General features: G+C 35.8%; 1 protein-coding gene across 4 annotated transcripts in view; it reads left to right on the top strand.

Moving 5' to 3' along the window:
• Nucleotides 1-20,675, top strand: part of NBEA (neurobeachin) — a 664,301-nt gene that overhangs the window by 232,237 nt on the left and 411,389 nt on the right. For all 4 annotated transcript variants that reach the window (XM_068984682.1, XM_068984685.1, XM_068984684.1 and 1 more), the window contains one exon: nucleotides 8,955-9,393. In XM_068984682.1, the coding sequence (XP_068840783.1) occupies nucleotides 8,955-9,393 (439 nt within the window). The remainder of the gene's footprint in view (nucleotides 1-8,954; nucleotides 9,394-20,675) is intronic.

Here is a 20,675-nt window from a genome sequence, read left to right as displayed (position 1 = left end):
TCTTTGGTGCTCAGCCTTCTTTATAGTCAAACTTTCACATCCATATATGACTACTGGAAAAACCATAGCTTTGACTAGTCAGACCTTTGCTGACAGAGTAATGTCTCTGCTTTTTAATATGCTGTTCAGATTTGTCATGGCTTTTCTTCCAAGGAACAAGTGTCTTCTAATTTCATGGCTGCAGTCACCATCTGCAGTGATTTTGGAGCCCCCCCCCCCAAAAAAAAAGTCTCTTACTGTTTCCATTGTTTCCCATCTATTTTCCAAGATTTGATGGGACCAGATGTCATGATAATAGTTTTCAAAATGTTGAGTTTTAAGCCAATTTTTTCACTCTCTTTCACTTTCACCAAGAGGCTCTTTAGTTCTTCTTCACTTTCTGTCATAAGGGTGGTGTCATCTGTGTATCTGAAGTTAATGAATTTCTCCCGGCAATCTTGATTCCAGCTTGTGCTTTATCAGGCCGGAATTTCACTTGATGTACTCTGCATATAAGTTAAATGAGCAGGGTGACAATGTACAGCTTTGACATACTTCTTTCCTGATTTGCAACCAGTCTTTTGTTCCACATCCTGTTCTAACTGTTGCTGCTTGACCTGCATACAGATTTCTCAGGAGGCAAGTCAGGTGGTTGGGTATTCCCATCTCTTGAAAAATTTTCCATAGTTTGTTGTGGTCCACACAGTCAAAGGCTTGGCATAGTCAATAAACCAGAAGTAGATGTTTTTTTGGAACTCTCTTGCTTTGCAATGATCCAACAGATGTTGGCAATTTGATCTCAGGTTGCTCTGCCTTTTCTAAATCCAGCTTGAACATCTGGAAGTTCACCGTTCATATATTGTTGGAGCCTGGCTTAGAGAATTTTGAGCATTACTTTGCTGGTGTGTGAGATGAGTTCAGTTGTTCGGTAGTTTGAACATTCTTTGGCATTGCCTTTCTTTGTAAATGGAATGAAAATTGACCTTTTTCAGTTCTGTGGCCCCTGCTGATTTTTCCAAATTTGCTGGCATATTGAGTGCAACACTTTCACAGCATCATCTTTAAGGATTTGATATAGCTCAACTGGAATTCCCTCACCTGGGCTAGTGTTGTTCGTAGTTATGCTTCCTAAGGCCGACTTGACTTTGCATTCCAGGATGTCTGGCTCTAGGTGAATGATCACACGATCATGATTATCTGGATCATGAAGATCTTTTTTGTTGAGTTCTTCTGTGTATTCTCACCACCTTTTCTTAATATCTTCTGCTTCTGTTAGGTCCATACCGTTTCTGTCCTTTATTGTGTCCATCTTTGCATGAAATGTTCCCTTGGTGGCTCTCATTTTCTTGAAGAGATCTCTAGTCTTCCCATTCTATTGTTTTCCTCTGTTTCTTTGCATTGATCGCTGAGGAAGGCTTTCTTATCTCTCCTTGCTGTTCTTTGGAACTCTGCATTTAAATTGGTGTATCTTTCCTTTTCCCCTTTGCATTTAGAGTCTCTTATTTTCTCAGCTGTTTGTAAGGCCTCCTCAGACAACCATTTTGCCTTTTTGCATTTTTTTCCTTTGGGGATGGTCTTGATCCCTGCCTCCTGTACAATGTCATGAACCTCCTTCCATAGTTCTTCAGGTACTCTGTCTATCAGATCTAATCCCTTGAATCTATTTGTCATTTCTACTGTATAATTTGTAAGGGATTTGTTTTAGGAGCAGTGACCCCACAAGAGACTGATCCAGACTTGCCTGTGAGTGTCCAGGAGTCCCTTGTGGAGGCATGGGTTGGCGGTAGGTGCTTCAGGGTCGGGGGCACTGAGGGTGGCAGTCTGTGCATGGGACCTTTTGAAGGAGGTTGTCATTATCTTCATTACCTCCACCATAGTTTGGTCTCAGGTCAGACAACAGGGAGGGAACATAGTCCAGCCCATCAACAGAAAATTGAATAAAAGATTTACTGAGCATGGCCCCGCCCATCAGAACAAGACCCAGTTTCCCCCACAGTCAGTCTCTCCCATCAGGAAACTTCTTAAGCCTCTTATCCTTATCCCTCAGAGGACAGACAGATTGAAAACCACAATCACAGAAAATTAATCAAACTGTTCACATGGACCACAGCCTTGTCTAGCTCGATGAAATTATGAACCATGCCCTGTACAGCCACTCTCAAGACAGATGCATCATGGAGGAGAGTTCTAACAAAATGTGGTCCACTAAAGAAGGGAATGACAAACCACTTCAGTATTCTTGTCTTGAGAATCCCATGAACCATATGAATGGCAAAAAGATATGACACTGAAAGATGAGCTCCCCAGCTCGGTAGGTGCCCAATATGCTCCTGGATAAGAGTGGAGAAATAACTTCAGAAAGAATGAAGAGACAGAGACAAAGCAAAAACAACGCCCAGTTGTGGATGTGACTGGTGATGGAAGTAAAGGAATCAGTGAACTACAATAGACTGGAATGGGCGAATTTAACTCAGGTGACTATTTTATCTACTACTGTGGACAAGAATCCCTTAGAAACAATGGAGTAGCCCTCGCAGACAACAGAAGAGTCCGACATGCAGTTCTTGGGTGCAAGCTCGAAAACAGCAGAATGGTCTCTGTTTCCAAGGCAAACCATTCAGTATCACACTAGTCCAAGTCTGTGCCCCAACCAGTCATGCTGAAAGAAGCTGAAGTTGAACAGTTCTATGAAGACCCAAAAGACTTTCTAGAACTAACAACCAAAAAAGATGTCCTTTTCATTATAGGGGACTGGAATGCAAAAGTAGAAAGTCAAGAGATACCTGGAGTGACAGGCAAATTTGTCCTTGGAGTACAAAATGAAGTAGGGCAAGGGTAACAGTTTTGTCAAGAGAATACACTGGTCATAGCAAACACCCTCATCCAACAACACAAGAGAAGACTCTACACATGGACATCACCAGGTGGTCAATACCAAAATCAGATTGATTATATTCTTTGGAGCCAAAGATGGAGCAGCTCTATACAGTCAGCAAAAACAAGACCAGGAGCTGACTGTGGCTCAGATCATGAACTCCTTATTGCCAAATTCAGACTTAAATTGAAGAAAGTAGGGAAAACCAACTGGGCTGTTTATGTATGACCTAGATCATATCCCTTACAATTACACAATGGAAGCAGTTTACCTAATTTGCATTTAATATAGTAAAAGATCCAAGTTAGTTACATACAGATTTTTAGTTCATTTTAAATTACTCGAATGTAAATAGTTTACTTTATATTGCTATATGAAAAGCAAATAATTAATGTAATTTTTAGTGCTGTACTAGCAAGAAGCTGTATGTTCGTTTCATGTTATTACTTTTAAGGTTGTTTGGAAAATAGCAACTTGAGTAACTGAAAAAGTAAGAAACATTGAAACACTTCATAAATCACTGTAAAACAAGAAATTTTTTTGGAGGAAGGAATGTGACAAATGAGGTCACCATGTAGAAAGTATGTCATTTTGCTGCACTTAACCCCGTATTTTCCAAAATGCATTAGATGAACTCACTAGGTTCAGTGGAAATCAATGAAAGACAGTAAGAAAAGGAAGTATCTGGCACGTAACTGCTTTTTTCTGACAAGGTTAAGATCACTTAGGCTGGGAATGTTTCTCCTTTGTGTACTGACATGGCCTATTGCTATAGAAATTGTTGAGAACTACTGAAAAATTACAAGTCTCCTGTCAGTAATACAACTTGCACAGGTGCAATCATTTATACTTTGTGTGCTGCTCAAGCGTGGCTTCTATTGAAATCACTTGGGTTAAATTCTCAACGTACCATAGTGTGGAAAGAATCATTTTGGAAACGTGGATTTTAAGCTGAAGTTTATGCTATCTTCTGAGAGCATGTTCTGTAAAAGGTTAATGAATAACGAGAAATTAAGGTAGGTTTTCTGAATACTGACCTGTGGGTGGCACTAGTGATAAAGAACCAGCTTGTTAATGCAGGAGAGTAGAGAAACATGGGTTCAGTCCCTGAATCAGGAAGATCCCCTGAGAAGGGAATGCAGCCCACTCCAGAATCCCATGGACAGAAGGGCCTGGCTGGCTTTAGTCCATGAGGTCACAAAGAGTCAGACACGATTGAAGTGACTTAGCATGCATGCCTGACCTGTTTTCTATTTGCAGTTATTATTATAAAAGTTTTCACTAGTTTATTTTCATTTCTACATGAATATCATCACAAAGTATGCTTTACAAAACTTATGTATTTGAATAGAATTCTTATGAAATATCTAAATTACTGCATCTTTTTGAAATAATTCTTTTATCATTTACAGTAAAAATAAAATTAAGATTTTTATCATTGTGTAAATATTTTGATATGGTATGGACCTAACAGAAGCAGAAGATATTAAGAAGAGGTGGCAAGAGTACACAGAAGAACTGTACAAAAAAGTCTTGGTCCAGATAACCACGATGGTGTGATCACTCACCTAGAACCAGACATCCTGGAATTCAAAGTCAAGTGGGCCGTAGGAAGCATAACTACGAACAACACTAGTACAGGTGATGGAACTCCAGTTGAGCTATATCAAATCCTTAAAGATGATGCTGTGAAAGTGCTGCACTCAATATGCCAGCAAATTTGGAAAACTCAGCAGTGACCACAGGACTGCAAAATGTCAATTTCATTCCAGTCCCAAAGAAGGGCAGTGCCAAGAAATGTTCAAGTACTGCACAATTGCACTCATTTCACATGCTGACAAAGTAATGCTCAAAATTCTCCAAGCTAGGCTTCAATAGTACATGACCCTAGAACTTCCAGATGTTCAAGCTGGATTTAGAAAAGGCAGAGAAACCAGATATCAAATCCCCAGCATCTGTTGGATAATAGAAAAAGCAAGAGAATATCAGAGAAGCATCTATTTCTGCTTCATTGACTATGCTAAAGCCTTTGACTGTAGGATCACAACAAACTATAGACAATTCTTAAAGAGATGAGAATGCAAGACCACCTTACTTACCTCCTGAGAAATCTGCATGCAGGTCAAGAAGCAACAGTTAGAACTGGACATGGAACAGTGGACTGGTCCCAAATTGGGGAAGGAGTCCGTCAAGGCTGTATACTGTCACCCCCACTTATTTAACTTATATGCAGAGTACATCATGCCAGATGCCAGGCTGGATGAAGCACAAGGTGGAATCAAGATTGGCGGGAGGGATGCCAATAACCTCAGATATGCAGATGACACAACTCTTATGGCAGAAAGTGAAAAGGAACTAAAGTTCTTGATGAAAGTGAAAGAGGAGAGTGAAAAACCTGGCTTAAAATTCAACATTCAAAAAACTAAGATCACGGAATCTGGTCCCATTTCTTCATGGCAAATAGGTAGGGAAACAATGGAAACAGTGAGAAACTTTCTTTTCTTGGGCTCCAATGTCACTGTATATGGTGACGGCAGCCATGAAATTAAAAGACTGCTCGCTCCTTGAAAGAAAAGCTTTAACCAACTTATACAGCACATTAAAAAGCAGAGAAATTACTTTGCCAACAAAGGTCCATCTAGTCAAGGCTATGGTTTTTCCAGTAGTCATGTATGGTTGTTAGAGTTGGACTATAAAGAAAGCTGAACGCCAAAGAATTGATGCTTTTGAACTGTGGTGTTGGAGAAGACTCTTGAGAGTCCCTTGGACTGCAAGGAAATCCAACCAGTCCATCCTAAAGGAAATCAATCCTGAATATTCATCGGAAGGACTGATGTTGAAGCTGAAACTCCAATACTTTGGCCATCTGATGCCAAGAACTGACTCATTTAAAAAGACCCTGATGCTGGGAAAGATTGAAGGCAGGAGGAGAAGGGAACGACAGAGGATGAGATGGTTGGATGGCATCACCAACTCAATGGTCTGGGTAAACTCCAGAAGTTGGTGATGGACAGGGAGGTGTGCTGCATTCCATGGGGTAGCAAAGAGTTGGACATGACTGAGTGACTGGACAACAATAATATTTTGATGCATCATCTGAAAATATTTTAATATTCAAATTTAATGAACTTTTAATTGTTTTATAATCAGGAAGTCTAGATTTACATTGAAGGTCTATGTATCAAGCTACTGAGTTATTAATTTTAATTGTCTGGTGAGAGAGTCTGTTGAACAGAAAAGCAAAAAGCTCTATAGATAGCAGAAAAAATCTTTTTATATGATACTTTATGAACTCAAATCAAAGATTTTATGTTCTTAGATATTTTATATATGCTAACAGAATGCTTATATTTTAGTCTGAGTTGAAAAGTTTACTTTTTTGTCTAGCTCTTAATGTGAAACATATCATAAGATTCTGAAACATGTTTAGGGTAAAACCAAACCTGTAGACCAAAGCTATAAATGAGCTAAATTTAGACTAAGTTCTATCCTTGACTGAATGCCTTGTAGCAGCTGAACTCTGTAAGAAAATTTAGCCCAGGCTAGTAGCTGTTCCACTGTGATATTTTGTTGTTAGAGTTCTGTGTTGTTTCTGTGTTTACATTCTCTGTTTTACTAGTATAGGAATGTCACTGCTGCCACTGCTGCTAAGTCGCTTCAGTCGTGTCCGACTCTGTGCGACCCCATAGACGGCAGCCAACCAGGCTCCCCCGTCCCTGGGACTCTCCAGGCAAGAACACTGGAGTGGGTTGCCATTTCCTTCTCCAAGGAATGTCACTACTGCTATTTAATTCCATCCTGATTTTTTTACTGTAACTGTTTTCTCTACATGAATGTATAGTCTATAGATTAAACATAAATTTAGTAAATTCAATAGTTTCTGCAAGAGTGGAAATAACTGGCTTAACCACCTTCTCATTCTATATTCCTAGGTAATTTCAACAGTTTTCAAAGTTTCAGTTACCACCTCTGGATGAATGATCCCCAAATACGTGGCTATAGTTTTCTTGACTTCCAGATATAAATGTCCCAGAAATTCTACAGACTCAATTCACTCAAAATTTAATTCATTATCTTCCTGAACAACTTGCTTCTTTTTCATGTGCTTTTTTGGTTAGTGAGATACCCCTATTTTTTTTTTTTTCTTCAGCTCGATACTCCAGAAGCATCTTGATTCTTTATTGTCCTTCTTATTCCTAATGTAGTTTTTCTACTTTGTCTTAATCTTCTGTCTCAAGGTTTTATTTTAAAATGTGAAATTGTTATGTTTACCTCTTACCTTTTTCCTTCTCTACTGCTTTGCCAAAATACTACTGAAATTTTCTGGCTTCTTAAAAATACTTTATGCAGTTAAGTTTTAACCTTGAGAACAGCTAAGAACAACCTGTCTTTCATGTTGTTCATCCAGTGTTTTAATACTATCATATTCTACAAAGTTGTATTAAAGCCCTTGCCTAAGCAAACAAGCAAAACTAAAAGCTATTTCATAAATATGAGGAAAATTACAGTATATCATGGACTTGTAAGAGATGTATATTTTTAAGTTCTTTGTCCAATAAAATTCTAAACAAATAAGAGCAGCAAAACACCTAAGGTTAGTTTTATAGAACTTACAAATGTTAATTTCAAAGAGATCATCAAAATAGTTTAGTTTGCCCTTCTTGTTTTATAAAGAATAACTGTTAGTTATTAAAGTAATACAAATAGCTGCCATTTACTAAATATCTATTTTATGCATGAACTGCAAGTAGTCTACATATGTATCTTATTTTCTGCTTCAGCATGACTTTATTAAGTTAAATACTATTACTATTTCCATGATACTTTTTAAAAAACATTTATTTGACTGTGTGTGCATGCTCAGGTGTGTCCAACTCTCTGACCCCATGGACTATATAGCCCGCCAGGCTCCTCTGTCCATTGGATTCTCCAGACAAGAATACTGGAGTGGATTGCCAGTCCTCCTCCAGGGGATCTTCCTGATCCTGGGATTGAGCCCATGTCTCCTGCATAGGCAGGCAGATTCTTTAACACTGAGCCACCTGGGAAGCTGTTATTTGATGGTGCTAGATCTCAATTGCCACCCCAGGTCTCTTTAGTCGTTGTGTCATGCAGGATCTTTAGTTGTGGCACTCAGGATCCTTTTTTTTTTTTTTCGCAGGATGTGGGATCTATATAGTTCCCTGACCAAGTATTGTTCCCAGGTCCCCAGGATTGGGAGTGTAGAATCTTAGCCACTAGACCACCAGGAAATTCCTCCATTATACTAGATTAGATAAATTTTTCAAGGTCATCATTTAGAATTTGGTCATTTTATTATAGTGGCCTTTGTATAATGAGATTTGATAGGGATTTAACATTTTAAAAGATGTTTTTTTTAATCTATTTTAATTGGTAATACTATATATGTTTTCATACATATATATTTGTGATTCAATTTCCACATATTGAAATTTATGTTTATTCATAGAGAATCATCATGAATATTCCAAAATAATTGTTCTTAAAGGCACATATAGGTTAAATTCTCAAGGCTCACTATTCTATTATTAAAGCATTTATCTTTTTGAACTAATCATTTGACATGCTTTTTGCAACTAACTCTTTAGAATTTTATGTATTACACATAATTTTTAAAAATACCTTTAGTTTAAAATTTTCAATTAGTTATTTCATTACTGGTTATTGAGATACCAAAAAAATATAAAAATGGCTTCATATTTTAAGGAAAATATTAAAGGAGTATAATTTATCTTGCATGATTGGTAGCTGACAAAGGATAAAAGGGAGCTTAATATAATTATTTATAAGCTGTTATAAGAAATTATAGTAGGAACTATTTCCCCATGTTTATAAAAGTTATCACTTTTGACATGCCAGATGATTATAAAAGAAACAGGGCTCTGTTGATGCTTACTGAATAAAATAACAGGTGTATATAGGTGATAGGTTTTAACCAAGTTGTGTTGTTACGCACACTCATTTAGCAGAGTTTTTGCTTCTTACAGGTTTTCTTTTCTCTTCTGTGAGTATATTTTATTAATAACAGTGGGTTTTCATTTGTGAAGCATTTTGTTTAAACTGATTTCTGTCATTATAGAAACACCTGCTGCATTCCCGGACACTGTAAAAGAAAAAGAAACACCAACCCCTGGTGAGGATATTCATCTAGAAAGTTCCATTCCTCATACCGATTCAGGAATTGGAGAGGAGCAAGTGGCTAACATCCTGAATGGGGCAGAATTAGAGACTAGCACAGGCCCTGATGCTATGAGTGAACTGTTATCCACTTTGTCAAATGAAGTGAAAAAGTCACAGGAAAGCCTGACCGAGAACCCCAGTGAAATATTGAAGTCTGCACCATCCATATCTAGCATTAGTCAAACCAAAGGCATCAATGTCAAGGAAATACTGAAAAGTCTTGTGGCCGCCCCAGTCGAAATTGCAGAATGTGGCCCTGAGCCTATCCCATACCCAGACCCAGCATTGAAGAGAGAAGCGCAAGCTATTCTTCCTATGCAGTTTCATTCCTTTGACAGGTAGGTACTGAACTTACTATTCACAGTGCTCTGTGTACAAAGGAAAAATTAGTGTCTGTTTAATTTAAAAATATTAGGCAGATCTTGAAAACATTTATTACTGTAGATTCTTACACAAAGACTATCAAAGTGATAGGCCAACCTACTGTCTGATCTCATAGTCAGACATTTTAATTATATGTTTCAAAAAGGGGGCTTCAGTATGAAATGGGGGATGACACATTGAGTTGGATATAGGGTAACACAGATTCTGATTATGACCTATCGTCAAGTGACTACTGTACATTGGAGAAGTCACTTTATGTGTGTGTTTATATTATGTACATACATATATATAAATATGTGTGCATATGTGTATATAGCTATATACATAGATATGAGGTAATTGACAAGTAATTGTTTTTTGTTTTAAAGAGAAAAAATTAAGTAAATCAGATATTTCTTAAACTGTAATGTCAAAATAAATATACAGTCAGAATGCAGTTTCTATTCCATATTATTTTCTCTAAAATAGACAAACTGCTTTGTCCAAGTTAGAGCCAGTACTTTTTGAGTTTAGGGGTTGAGGTGTGGCAATAAGGCATTTTCAGTTAGGGTGCATTATATTTTTTATACATAAATAGGATTTAAAAATTGCCTATAAACACTTTAACCATTGTCCTATAGATACTTTTTGAAAATCTATTGTGAAATATAAATGACATTAGTCATCATGTCAGATATAAAAAGATAGAATCAGTTTTGTTTTCTGTGAACTTACAGTAGTTAAAGGAGATAAAATGTTTGCAAATATGTGTCATATAAGATAAAATGTTTTAAGTGTCAGACATTTTTTAACAACTAATAAAGCAGGGGTATACGAAATTATTTCTTTTTTTAACAGTTTGGAAGTTTATTCATATAGTTCCTTGGATATTCCCTATGCCATTTCATGTTTAGTTTGCATTCCTAAGAGATATGTGTATGTGTGTTTATGAATTTATATAAGCATAACACATAAGTATTTTTAATTGTATATATGTATAAATCTATCTGTAAATAACTGTTATAATAGTTTAATTTGGGATCGTAAGTTTTATGTTCCATTTAAAGTTCTGTATCTAAATTTTGTTAACATATAAGCAATAGAAAAAGAGAAATATTGTGATTTATATAAGAGAATCCAATGAAATAAAGATTAGGTAAAATATTTCTTTCCTAATTTGGATTATTGTTAGGAAAATTTTTTTCATTAAAACTTAACAAAGCTGTCACCTGAGTGCCAGTATTCTTAGCCACTCAAAATTTATTACACTTTTGAGGATATTGCTGTACAAAAAATAGAACTTTCCATTTGTTCTTAGTAGCATTTGTGCAAAATGCAATGGGAGTGCAATCATTATTCAAAATTGCATAAGTAGAAATGAAATTGTGGAGCACAAAGCGTATTCCAGTTCTTTTTAGGAGAAGGGTCTCCAGTGTAGTTAATATATGCAGTAGCTCAAGTACTATCAAATGTAAATGATGAGGTGATACTGATGAAAGGAGGGGATTGAGGTCTCAGGGGGCGCTGATGACGGATTGAACAGAAGCGGCCTTGCACTGCACGTAACTCAAGTCTGTCGTCTTCACTGCTCAAAGCCATAATGGGAGGTGGCAGTCTGAAATGAGTTGCCACGGCAAAGAGTATTATTTTTGAAATGCTTTCACACAAATCACTAGGCCCTGCATACAACTTAGTTTCATGCTTTAATGTCATCAGGAGGCACAAATTGGTGTGTCTAATTGTTTGCCACCTGCCAGCAAAATGAGCTGCCAGCCAGCCAGACGGGTTTGATTGTCTGTCAGCCATTCAATAGATTGAGAGTGACAACATCAAAAATTTAACTTCAAACTCTGGAGCTTTGAGCAGCTTTTCAGAGACATCATCCTCACAAGTGCTTCTGGACAACTGCATTTTTCAATTATATTTGTGATATATTGCTACCATTTGCCTTAAAGTGTTATCTGTCTTAAGGTAGCTATAATTACATTATGAAGTATATAAACATATTTCTGAAGCACTAAAATCTGAAATTCAAGTTATGACATGTCTTTTAGCATCAGATTGAGTTCCTTGAAAATAGGATCCAAGAAGACAGACTTTAGATGCAAAATCCTGAATGCTTTTAGTTTCAAACACAGAATTATCTTGGGTCTTCTCTACCAATAATGTATTTTTCATTTTTATCTTTGGTTGAAAATAGCTATAAACTCAGTTGCTCATTTCTTTGTAACTAAATCATACATAATAATATTATACAATCTCAGTGGAAATCACCTAGGATTATCCTTGATTTAGCCAATATTTTATTGGTTCTTTGGAAAACATGCTAGCGAAGCATTCTTTATATTTTCTCTAGATTGTAAGTTTGGGAATAACTTCCCAAAACAACTGATGTCATATATGAGTCATACATTCAATTACATTTTTCATAAGGAGTGTTTCTCTTCACTTAGGATGACATTTTGACAAATTTCAGTATTTTGAAGTTTGTAATATCATTTTTATTAGGTAAATTGTAACATCAAAATTTAGAAACGTTTAGACTTAACTAAAATAAACCTTTTTCCTTTGGTATTAGATCTTCCATCAGGTTGTATTATGAAACATCATATAAATATCCTCATCTGCATATATGGAAAGCACTGATTCTTTTTCTTTTATTTTCTCCAGACATAATCTGTGCAGATTGAAGTATATGTCTTTGATTTCACTGAGTGACCCTAACAAATTTATATTTATGACTGTAAAGCACTGAAACTGCTAGACATCCACTAGTACTATTCTGTAGAGGGAACACCGTATGTATAGAGGAAGTGTGATAACGAAATTATAAGAACTTTCCTACTGTTCTGTTACTATGAGGCAAAAGTAAATACTTACGGTTTTTTTTCTAAGAGAACAGTTTAATAATCTCATAATAGAACTTCTAGTTGCAAAGTTCCTCAACAGTTCTATTTCTTCTGACAGATTTCTGTATAGATGTATGGTTTATAAAATAGTCTAGCTGAGCTGTGGTTTTTTTTTTTTTTTTAATGTATTAGTAACTGTAACTTTTAGATTGAGAGAGTGGTTTTCTCTAAAACCATCCATTACGTTTTACCACATCTTTTAAACTAAAATTTAATCCTCCATATCCAAATGCTTTTCATCTTCTGAGAATTTGGTGTATATATCTGTGATTTAGCTCAGTCTTAATTCCCCAGGGATTCTTGAGACACCCCCTTAGTTTGGACAAAAGACCCAAAAAAAAGGAAGAGGACAGTATGTTTGTCTCCATACATTTTAACTGTCATTATATTTCAAAAAATTGTTTTTCATCTTGGTTATCATCAAAAGCTTATAATTGTGTTGCTTCTCTGACTAACAGACAATGATCTTATGGTGTATACTTCATCCCTTTTGATTTTAAAGACCTGCTTATGTTTGAATTACTGGGTTTGATATGATCAAGTGAAGTAGTTTGTATTTTTCCCCTCAAACATTTAGTATACTTGCTTTCCAGTGTTTCATTCTCTGAAAAAGAAAATCTCTTGAGGAAAAAAAGTATTTTGTAAATACTATTTGACTAAAAAGCAGTATAGATAGCCTTCATATTACTAAACTTCAAGTATAGGCTTTGTCTAAGTATTTTCCCTGTAGTTCTTTTTTAACATCAGTGCTTTAAATATTAGTGCTCAGAATGATAGTTTAGGATAAATTTTTAAAAATTTGTAGAAATGATGGAATCCTTCTTCACTGATTTCTTCAAGCTTAGAATTATGTAAGAATACAAAACCTTATAATTATTACTGAGCACTTCAGTTTCTGTGTTTATAGTTTTCTAATGTTTTGTTAAGAAAGTATTTTGATCATATCACTTAAAGGATGAGCAGGTAAATGTAATCTAGATTGATTAATACTCTGCCAACCATTACAATTCAAAGTTTCAAGGTTACCGAGCTACTGAAATCCCACCTTTTATTATGTTCCAAGTGCCCTGGTTATAGTAGTTAAGGCCAGCTGCCAGATGATGCAGTTTTGACCCAGCATGGTTGTATTCTAATTTTCCCAATATTGTTGCCTTTTTCTGTCCTGACATTTCCACAGACAGTTCAATGAGTTGAAAAAGGCATCTCTCTTTAAAGGGTGAATTAATGAAATAGTTGTTTTTCATATATCCTATTTTTCTATTGGTATTCTAAATATTTTACAAAGTAGCAATTAATAAATCATTAAAATGATAGACTTGCAATTTCTAATGAGCTTCAGTAAATTGCAATATCACCTTAAAATCAGAAATAATTATTTTTTCTACACAGTTTTTTTTTTCAAATTTTTTTTCTTTCAAGATAAATGTCTAATGTCAGTAAAACTTGTTAGAAAAAGAGTAATAATATAGAAATTAGGAGAAATGGCTCTTAGTAGTGGATCTCTTTATAATTAGTTGTGTAACCCTTATCTATTCTCTTTGGTTCTCTGGGACTCAGTTTCCCAACATGGAAACTAATACATTGTTTCCAGAAAGTCCCATAAAGTAAGAAAATCCTGAAATAAATGAGATAGCTTTATAATTAGTTTCAAAAAGTAGTAGATGACTATTAACTTGGTTAAAAGACCTGAACCCCAGAAAAGATTTGGCAGGCCTTTTTTCAAAGCTATTACCTCACTTTAGGCTCTTGGCATCTCTGAAGTGTGTTCCTTCTGTTATCTTCCAGCTGGCCTCACTATTTTACAGGTGTTGGCCTACCAAATGGACCTTCCACATTTATGCTAGAAATGTTTTTCTTAAATGTAAATCATTAAAGATTTTAAAATTAAAAAAAAAATATATATATATATATAAATAAATAAACTACAAAAAAAATGTAAATCACATGAAGATTTCTAAATAATATCTTGTTATTATTCAATAAAAGATGAACTTCTTAGTTTGAAATAGAAAGTCCTCACCTTTCACCAGCTATAATGATCTATTTACAGTTCTTCAATCTTCTATGATTTTTCAGATATCTTTGCCTTAAGAAGTTTTTGCTATTGAACTTTTCTCTTCTTAGCTGAATCCCACTGATCCTTTTTGATTCAGCTTACTCTCCCCTGATAATGTTCATCCTTTATGTTTCTTTTTTTTTTTTTATTAAATTTTAAAATCTTTAATTCTTACATGTGTTCCCAAACATGAAACCCCCTCCCACCTCCCTCCCCATAACATCTCTGTGGGTGATCCCCATGCACCAGCCCCAAGCATGCTGTATCCTGCGTCAGACATAGACTGGCGATTCAATTCTTACATGATAGTATACATGATAGAATGCCATTCTCCCAAATCATCCCGCCCTCTCCCTCTCTCTCTGAGTCCAAAAGTCCATTATACACAGCCGTGTCTTTTTTCCTGTCTTGCATACAGGGTCGTTATTGCCATCTTTCTAAATTCCATATATATGTGTTAGTATACTGTATTGGTGTTTTTCTTTCTGGCTTACTTCACTCTGTATAATCGGCTCCAGTTTCATCCATCTCATCAGAACTGATTCAAATGAATTCTTTTTAACGGCTGAGTAATATCCTTTATGTTTCTGAAGGCTCCTGTGCCTAACTCTAATCAGAGTGGTTACTGAAATATGTTGAACAGTTGATTTATTTGTCTCTTGTATTTTTTTTTTCAAGTATCTCTAAGGCATGGGTTCTGTCTTAACTTGTCTTATGTATCCCCTGACTTGGCAGTGTAGTTGTATTCCCTTAACCTTTTGCTGTTCAATAAGTGTTACAGAAAAGAGGGAGCAAGTGGAAAGAAGAAAGGAGTTGTATTAAAATCCATGAGCAATTATAAAACCCACTTGTCTTATTAAGTCACTATTTAAAAGCCATTTCTTATCTTCAATATCTCAGTTTACACTTGACAGTTCTTGAGTTGTGCAGATAAAATAGTGTCCTTTTTACAAAATTCACATAACTAGTTAATGGCTATATTTAAGATTTTTTTAAAGATCTTTAAGACTTTTTACTATAGTTATCTAGACTCTGTCTTTCTTGACTGACACAACCTGTGTTCTAGATCTACTGTCATTCTAACTATTCTTTTATAAACATGATGGTTTTGTTGTTATTCCTGAAATGTGGTGTCTAAAACTGCACATAGGATTTTATGAGGTCTAACAGACACAGAATATATCAGGATTATTGCTTCTTTCACTCTGGAAACTGTTGCTGTGGTAGACCCAGATTGCATCAGCACTTTTGAGAGCCATCAGTTCAGTTCAGTTCAGTAGCTCAGTCGTGTCCAACTCTTTATGACCCCATAGACTGCAGCACACCAGGCTTCCCTGTCCATCACCAACTCCCGGAGCTACTCAAACTCACATCCATTGAGTCACTGATGATATCCAACCATCTCATCCTCTGTCATTCCTTTCTCTTCCCACCTTCAATCTTTCCCAGCATCAGGGTCTTTTTAAATGAGTCAGTTCTTCGCATTAGGTTGCCAAAATATTGGAGTTTCAGCTTCAGCATCAGTCCTTCCAGTGAATATTCAGGATTGATTTCCTTTAGGATGGACTGGTTGCATCTCCTTGCTGTCCAACGGACTCTCAAGAGTCTTCTCCAACACCACAGTTCAAAAGCATCAGTTCTTCAGCACTCAGCTTTCTTAATAGTCTCTCACATCCATACATGATTACTTGGAAAACCATAGTTTTGACTAGATGGACCTTTGTTGGCAAAGTAATGCCTCTGCTTTGTAATATGCTGTCTAGGTTTTCTTCCAAGGAGCAAGTATCTTTTAATTTCATGGCTGCAGTCACCATCTGCAGTGATTCTGGAGCCCAGAAAAATAAAGTCTTTCACTGTTTCCATTGTTTCCCCATCTATTTGCCATGAAGTGATGGGACCAGATGCCATGATCTTAGTTTTCTTAATGTTATATTTTAAGCCAACTTTTTCACTCTCTTCTTTACTTTCATCAAGAGGCTCTTTAGTTCTTCTTCACTTCTTCCCATAAGGGTGGTGTCATTTGAGAGCCATGGCAGTACTAATGATAGCTAAGCTTTTTGGACCACTTACAGTGTTCCAGGTAAAATGCTAAACATTTGATATGTATTAATAGTATATAATTTTATCTTTGTAACAATCTTACGAGGTATAAACTATTATGAGTCTCATTTTAAAGGTATGGAGAATGGGGCTTAAAGAATTTACTTGCTTGATACCTTAGAGGTAGAATTCTAACTCAGATCTGTCTGAGTGACTAGGCTTCTAGTCACTGTGTACTCTATTTATATCCCATGTTGTAGTAACTACTATACTGCTGAGTTTGCTGTCAGTGAAGTGTCTGAAGGCTTTAATGTCAGCTAATATTAAATCAGATATTTTCAGAAGTTTTCTTTTAGTAGGAAGACATTTAATGTTGTTTGCATTTATTTATAAGCCATCAGTACAAGTTGTTGAGATGAAATTCTTTTCCCGTATTCATATAACTCATTTTTCTTAATACACATCTCAGAGCTTCAGTTCTTGACAAGATGCCTTGTTACAGAGAGTTTGTACGAAGTTAGTAGTGATTAGTTAATCAGGAAACTTTGGCTATATATATATATATATATATATATATATATTGTACCATTTACAAATATACCTCATTGCACTATCAATCAGTTTGCGTTTCTTTATGTTATCCATAGAAATTTTAATGAAAGATTTATGGGAAAAAATGATAGTTTAACTTCTTTTCAAATCAAGAATTGATAATTTTGTTTTCTTCCTAGCTAGTCAATGAAATAGTTTATAAGTTTAGGGAAGAGTTTTGATGATAAATCCAGAATATTAGTTTGGTTTTTTTTCTGTTGATCTTTATGTATATCATTGTAAATAAATACCTTATCTTATAGGCAGAGAATTATTTCAATTTAGAAAGTGGTAACAATTATTAACATTTATAAGCCATCTCTTTTTTTATTATTATTATTTTTTTTACTTTACAATGTTGTATTGGTTCTGCCACACATCAACATGAATCCGCCACAGGCATACGCGTGTTCCCCATCCTGAACCCCCCTCCCACCTCCCTCCCCATACCATCCTTCCGGATCATCCCAGTGCACCAACCCCAAGCATCCTGTATCGAACCTGGACTGGTGATTCGTTTCTTATATGATATTATACGTTTTTCAGTGCCATTCCCCCAAATCGTCCCACCCTCTCCCTCTCCCTCAGAGTCCAAAAGAATGTTCTATACATCTGTGTCTCTTTTGCTGTCTCACATACAGGGTTATCGTTACCATCTTTCTAAATTCCATATATATGTGTTAATATACTGTATTGGTGTTTTTCTTTCTGGCTTACTTCTTTCTGTATAACAGGCTCCAGTTTCATCCACCTCATTAGAACTGATTCAACTGTATTCTTTTTAATGGCTGAGTAATACTCCATTGTGTATATGTACCACAGCTTTCTTATCCATTCATCTGCTGATGGACATCTCTTAACTTGACACGGTTCTTTTAAATACAGTCTCATTTAATTTATCCAGGTATACGTGAAATAAGTCATATTTGCCTTGCCATTTTTACTGAAAAACTGAAATTTAATATCACATATCTTGAAGTGATTTAGTTGTTAAGCGTTAATCTTCTAACTCCACATCCTATACACTCTCCATAATGTCACACCACCTCTCAGTGAAATAAATTAAAGTGTTCAATCAGGAATGGTCAGTGAAGGGATGGAAAGCATAGTGTGTGCTTTTAGAAATTTAATAAGATAGTTGAAAGTACAGGTTGAGTCTAATGAATTGACTCTGTCCATTAAGCAAAAAAGAAAAAAGTATCTAGAAAGAGCTAATGGAAGAATTTGGGAGGGCAGAGGTTAAAATTATCTAACATTATAATTACTGTTGTCACAAAAATATTTTAAAAGCCCCTGAAATTGAAAATAATCTTATAAATTTAAATTTTTTTACATTGATGAAGTCATTTTTGTTTTAAAAATTGTTGGTATTAAAGAAGTTTAAACCATAGACTTGTCAGTGAACGATTGATACAGTTTCCTTTAAATAGAGCTTTTTAATGAGAAAATTAAATTTGTCTTTACAATCTAAAAGAACTAGTTTAAAAGGTCTATTTTAGGGACTTCCCTGATGGTCCAGTGGTTAAGACTCCATGCTTACATTGTGGAGACCTGGGTTTAATCCCTTGTCAGAGAACTAGACCCCTCATGCCACAACTGACAGCCCTCATGCCTCAATTAAAGGCCTGGTACAGCCAAAAAACTAAAATAAAATAACATCTCAGAGATAGTACTTTAAAAAGACCTAATTTAAATTGGATATATTTTTGCTGACATTCACTCGTTTTCAGGCATTATATTTGAACTTAAAATACCTCATACATCTGCTTTCAAGATAAATAAGTGAGTAATGCTTGAAAGTGTTTATTAAATAGAGTTGGTGTACTGTAAACTCAGAGCACATCATGAGAAACACTGGGCTGGAAGAAACACAAGCTGGAATCAAGATTGCCGGGAGAAATATCAATCACCTCAGATATGCAAATGACACCACCCTTATGGCAGAAAGTGAAGAGGAGCTAAAAAGCCTCTTGATGAAAGTGAAAGAGGAGAGCGAAAAAGTTGGCGTAAAGCTCAACATTAAGAAAACGAAGATCATGGCATCTGGTCCCATCACTTCATGGGAAATAGATGGGGAAACAGTAGAAACAGTGTCAGACTTTATTTTTTTGGGCTCCAAAATCACTGCAGATGGTGACTGCAGCCATGAAATTAAAAGACGCTTACTCCTTGGAAGAAAAGTTACAACCAACCTAGATAGCATATTAAAAAGCAGAGACATTACTTTGCCGACTAAGGCCCATCTAGTCAAGGCTATGGTTTTTCCAGTGGTCATGTATGGATGTGAGAGTTGGACTGTGAAGACTGAGCACCGAAGAATTGATGCTTTTGAACTGTGGTGTTGGAGAAGACACTTGAGAGTCCTTTGGACTGCAAGGAGATCCAACCAGTCCATTCTGAAGGAGATCAACCCTGGGATTTCTTTGGAAGGAATGATGCTAAAGCGAAGCTCCAGTACTTTGGCCACCTTGTGCGAAGAGTTGACTCATTGGAAAAGACTGTGATGCTGGGAGGGATTGGGGGCAGGAGGAGAAGGGGACGTCAGAGGATGAGATGATTGGGGGCAGGAGGAGAAGGGGACGACCGAGGATGAGATGGCTGGATGGCATCACGGACTCGATGGACGTGAGTCTGAGTGCACTCCGGGAGATGGTGATGGACAGGGAGGCCTGGCGTGCTGCAATTCATGGGGTCGCAAAGAGTCGGATACGACTGAGCGACTGAACTGAACTGTAAACTTTGAGAAAGATGAAGCTTTACTGAAAGAAAGTAAAAATATTTATTATTTTAAAGAAATAGTTTATTTATCTTTGAAGTTGACTGTTCACATCTATTTATTATTTAAGGTTAACACAAATGTTAAGTTCAGAATTTTTAATGAAATTCATTTAAGTATGCTAAAGAAACGAGAATATTTTCAACTCCTAAGCTCACAAAGTCAGTGTTTGAAAGCTAAAGAGATCTTTTACCGAATGTCCAGTGTATACTCTCATTTCTCTTTCATTTCTCTTTCATTATTCCCTATTATGAAAAACAACTCAATTTTATTCAGGGAAATAAAGTTTAATTTTATTGTTTGTTGTTGTTGATTCTCTTAAGTCATGTCTGCCTCTTTTGCGACCTCATGAACTGTAACCCTGCAATCTCCTCTGTCCACGGGGTTTCTCAGGCAAAATACTGGAGTATTTTTCCTTCTTTAGGGGATCTTCCCAACTCAGGGATCAAACCCATGTCTCCTGGATTGCAAGCAGACTCCTTACCACTGAACCACTTTGTTATTCTGTATTCCTTGCCTTAATATTTAGCTTTACTATGAAGAAGTTCAGAATTTGGCTTTCAAATGTTTTTATGACTATTTTCCGCATTTAGAATGTAATAGAGATACAATGGACACTTTATATATGTATATTTACAAAAAAATCCCTATGTGCATATATGAAAAATATTCTAACTAGAGCACACCTTTTTCACATTTTCCTAGGGTCATGATTATAGACCACATGTCATCTTTTAAAAAAGTGTCCAAATTCTAGAGTCTACTTAAATATTTGCCAAATAAATGATAATAGTTAACACTTTACAGTATATCCTTAATGTCTATATTCTTTTCACCAATGAAGTTGCAGTCAGAAAAAGGAAAAAGAAAGAGGAGAAAATGTGA

Source organism: Capricornis sumatraensis, chromosome 12, assembly GCF_032405125.1.
Source record: "Capricornis sumatraensis isolate serow.1 chromosome 12, serow.2, whole genome shotgun sequence".
Lineage (NCBI taxonomy): Eukaryota > Metazoa > Chordata > Mammalia > Artiodactyla > Bovidae > Capricornis > Capricornis sumatraensis.
Note: the sequence above shows the minus strand (reverse complement) of the source record. Positions and strands in the feature narration are given on the sequence as shown.